At 46.1% G+C, this 4,419-nt stretch overlaps 1 protein-coding gene across 1 annotated transcript; it reads right to left on the bottom strand.

The window, feature by feature from the left end:
- Positions 1-1,656: 1,656 nt before the first annotated feature.
- On the bottom strand, positions 1,657-2,334 carry LOC104371128 (gap junction beta-2 protein). The gene has a single exon (XM_009982116.2). The coding sequence runs from the start codon at positions 2,332-2,334 to the stop codon at positions 1,657-1,659; it is 678 nt and encodes a 225-aa protein (XP_009980418.1).
- Positions 2,335-4,419: the final 2,085 nt, after the last annotated feature.

Raw genomic sequence — 4,419 nt, 5'->3', positions numbered from 1 at the left:
CTCACAAGCAATGGGAGCCTGCTTATGGTCCGCTTCCAGTGCACAGCAAGGGGTCATGGGTCTTAATTAATGCAGCTTTGTTTACTCCAGTGATAAACTTACATGTACAGTAAGAGATGGATGCAAATAGAGAAGCTGAGATAGCACTCATTCATTCTGGGGAAAAGCCAGTTGTTAAAAAGGAGGAGGGACAGTCAGTTTTCTAGAAGTGGGTTCAATGGGCAGGCACTTGGGAAATAAACTGTGTTGCTGCATGTGCTGGTGCAGCTGCCTATGACAGGCATAAAACACATTTTGAGACTACCTTGGAGAGACAAGACTAGACTGACTCACACCTTCAAGTTAGTAACATACGATTCACAGCTCAGCAATGCGAACTCTAAGAAAAATACCAAGTTCCTCCTCATTTGTGATTGGGTTCCTTTACTATTTTAGCTCTGCAAGCTGTCTGTAATTCCTGCTAGACCTACTGTAAGAGGAAGGGTGATTCAGTCTCACAATGTGGAATGTCAGAGAGATCGGGAGTGGTTTGATGGACTCACTTGAAAAGTACCTCAGACAGGGAGAAGCTTTCATGAAGAAAAGCTGCGCAGGGTGGATAGAAAAAGGGGACTGATGCAAGGGGCACTGGTAGATGCAAGCTACTGCAGATCATGCTGTAAGTTGAAGCACTTCTTTTGGGTAATAAACAGAATAAAACAAGGCAAATTTTTTTTTGGCTTTTACTGACCAGAAAAAAACTTGCAAAGGCACATAGCTGAAGGAGGCACAGTCAGGTGGTAAAAGTCTCTTCATCGCATAAAATCTACTGTACTGAGATCCTTCACAAAGTACTGGAGGAGAACAAGAGAAGGAGGAAGACAGTTGCATTGTCCCCACCTTCTCAAAGGTGACAATCCGCTTTTCCACTGACCAAGAGAATGAAAAAACAAACTTCATTCCTCCCACTGCTGCAGGCCCCTGTGAGTGCAGGGAGGCAGCACTGACCTAATGACATCCACAAGCAGCTGAGACTTGCCACCCCCAACTCTGGCAGGAGATGCTCCTCAGTGCAGGTGAGGAGGTAAAAAGATAAAAATTGTTGCTGGTGCCCAGCAGAGCTGATAGCATACATTGCCATAGAGTACCTGTGTTCCTAGGCCCTCTCCTTGCTCTCCAGAATACTCAGACAGAGAATAGGACACCTGCTATAAACACAATCACGTCCCTGTCTTCTTCCTTTTCACAAGCCATAAGTTTCCCCAAAAACCCCTTCACCCCACTTTTGACCAAAACCCTTTTTTAATGGCTCGCCTCTGAAGCTGACAGAGTGTGTTTGTGATTCCTGGCTCTCCTCTGTGCACTAGAGCCTCCTCTGGGCCTTTCCACTCCCACTTTTTGAAAAGTGACTCTGTCCCAACAACGGGATCCAGCAGTAGGCAAACTTGGAAAAGCTGCTGCCAGAAGGCTATTTGTGGATGCAGGAATACTGAATTAGCTCATGATCTTTAAAACCTACCTCAGTGGCAGCTTCCCCGGGAGGCTATCATTTTTAAAACATGAAGGAACATTCATTTTTATGCTTTTCCATGAGTGTGAAAATATTGCTGATTGTTTTCTGACACATAAGAAAGTTTGAGGGAAATGGGGCACTAGGAAATCCTGAAACTGGGGAAATTATTTCAAAACCGTCGTTTTCCTGGAATCTTTCCAGCAAACTTTTATCACTAGGTAACACAACTCAGCCAGATTCAACATCATGCAGATCCCAGACACAGCAAGCATGAAAATAGTGAAAGTGGTTTTCTCAGTGGGCCGAGACACAAAACAATCCACTGTGTTGGGGCAGGGCCAAGCATTGCACTTCATCAGGCGAGGCATCTGGTACCCATCGTACATGTAATAGAACACGTACATGAAGATTGCTTCGAAGGCGATCCTGAAGAAGATGCTGCTGGTGTACGTCCACCACAGGGGGCCCCGAATGTGAAACTTTTCATTTTTCAGCTCTTCAATATCAATTTTCTCACCATTTCTGAATCGCCTTTTCTTCTCGTGCCTCCTGTAAGCTACATGCATGGCCACCAGCAGCGCAGGTGTGGAAACAAAGATCAGCTGCAGGGCCCAGAGTCTGATGTGAGAGATGGGGAAAAAGTGATCATAGCAAACATTTCTGCACCCAGGCTGAAGTGTGTTGCAGACAAAATCTTGTTGTTCATCTCCCCAGACACTCTCTGCAGCCACAACCAGGATCATGATACGGAAGATGAACAGGACTGTGAGCCATATCTTCCCGATACCGGTTGAGTGTTTATTTACGCCTCCTAAAACAGTCTGCAGAGCTCCCCAGTCCATCTTCTGTGTCCTTTTACCTGCAGATGACATAACACACCACATGGTCACTTTTCAAAGGGTGAAAAATCAGCTCTAGGCCTTCTACAAATGAGAGGACTTCCTAGCACTCACTCAAGAGTCATAGGCAAATGCAAGTCACTTTCATTAATGTCACCATATGTTTATGAATTCAAACACGTTATTAAGCTCTCTCCTTCCATGTATTTATGATGGAACAAGCACACCTTGATATAGTTTTCAACAAGGCTTTGGGCAGGAAGTAAGTTACATCTTCAAATACATTTCCTCCATGCATCCTCTGCCCTTCTTCCCTTTCTTGATTTATTTCCCTTTCTGTAGTTGACTCTCGTCATTGTTTTGCCTCTCAGTGTATTTCCCAAAGCAATAGGATTTACTACTACTGCACAAGTTAAGGTCACATGTAGACACAGCAGAAACTTCTCTAGTAGTTTTCACAGGATTTCTTTGTCAATGCCACAGCCCTAGAAGGCCGGGCTGGTGCTTTCTTTGCATCGAAGGTAAGTACTACTTGGCCTTCTTCAGCAGAAGCCTTCATTCCACCCAGACACATCCAGCAGGCCTCCAAGGCTTTCTGCTGTAGCTCAGACTTGGCCCTTCATCTCAGAATTACAGCACTTGATTTTGCCAATGCTGCTGAGAAACCTCAAGCTGACTCTTTCAGGAATGCATGCATATATAGCACAAACCAACAAGCAGAGGAAGATACCACAGAGCCTGCCCTTCCACATTCGTTGCTATCTCATCCAAAGAGGAGACAAGCAGAGCCATAGAGCTGAGAGGAAAAAGCCTTCAGCTAAAGAGTTTATGTTAATTTTCTAGATGCTATCAGATCCCAGCAGAGTAAACAGGAGGTCAAACTTCAGAGAAGTTCCATTTCAGCTTTCCTCCTTTCCTCCTACTCTTGAAAACTAAAATCCATACTCTTTGCCCCTTTGAAAGTTAAACATAAGTTTTGCATAAGTCAGAATTCAGTCTCAGGGCTCAGCTTTCACTGATTGCAGCCATTCAGAAATTATCACTGAATCGAACAAAACAGTTTGAAACCAGAGCTGGGAACTTGCATAGCTGGTCCATCATCTCCTCTTGGCGCAGTCTGTGTGCTATGGGGAGAGCATGGTACCTTGCAACACCACACTGGCCAAAGTTTTCAAAATCTCTCATTCTCATATAACAGAAATAAAAAAAAAAAAAAGAAACTTCTCTACCCTGGTGCAGTTACAACACAACTAAAGGACTAACGTGCCCCAACACATACCCTTGGCACAAGGGCCTAGCTTGTGCAGGCAAACCTTGAGGCAAGAGGGAGAGGTCAGATTTACTGTGATGAGGAAAGGTGAAATTGGGTAAGACACAAAAAAAAAAAAAGCTTTGAGAAGGTAGCTGGAATTCCTTAGACTTCTCATGTTCTGTCTCTGCTGAAGACAGACATTTTACGCAACTTTTTACATGGACCTAAACTCTAGGCTGTGATCAGATACCCACATCTTTCTGTTAAGAATTTCCTCATGTCTGTCGCGTAGTCATTAAAATGGAACCTTCACAAGGGGCTAATCAGGACTGTAGGGAAGCATTTGAAGTGTAGATCCCAGTAGAATGAACAACCTGGGCTCCAAGTGTGGTCTCACACTGCAGTTCTGAACCAGTGCTGCACGTTTTGGGGGAAAAACCAACATTTCTCCCTGTTTCTGCCCCTACAGAAACACTGAAAGTGTCTGTGGGGTCTGAGCGAATCTACCGGGACACTCACCCTGCCAACCAAGACATCACTTATTGGAAATCACTCGGAATTCCCACTTTGTGGCTACAAGCTGGACACCTTGAGGTAGCTCCCAGCCCATCCCTCCCTCCGCGCCGAGCCTCGCTCCCGCTGAACTCGGGCGCGGCAGGAGCGCCGGGGCAGACCCGGAGCCCGCAGCGAGTCTTTCTTAGCGGGACACGCCACGGCCGATTGCAGTCGGCTCCTTCAGCAAACACTCGTTCGCAACGGGCAGTTTTGGCTTTGAGGCCCGACGGCTCCCCCCGGAACCGGCTGCGCGCTGTGGGAGCGCCCCGACAGGCTGCTGC

The sequence above is a fragment of the Tauraco erythrolophus genome, chromosome 1 (assembly GCF_009769465.1).
Source record: "Tauraco erythrolophus isolate bTauEry1 chromosome 1, bTauEry1.pri, whole genome shotgun sequence".
In the NCBI taxonomy this organism is placed as follows: Eukaryota; Metazoa; Chordata; class Aves; order Musophagiformes; family Musophagidae; genus Tauraco; species Tauraco erythrolophus.
The sequence above is the reverse complement of the archived record's forward strand: the minus strand, read 5'-3'. Positions and strand labels throughout refer to the sequence as shown.

What these genes read in the sequence shown, in the direction of transcription:
- LOC104371128 (XM_009982116.2), bottom strand. Translation starts at nt 2,334, where the DNA reads ATGGACTGGGGAGCTCTGCAGACTGTTTTAGGAGGCGTAAATAAACAC.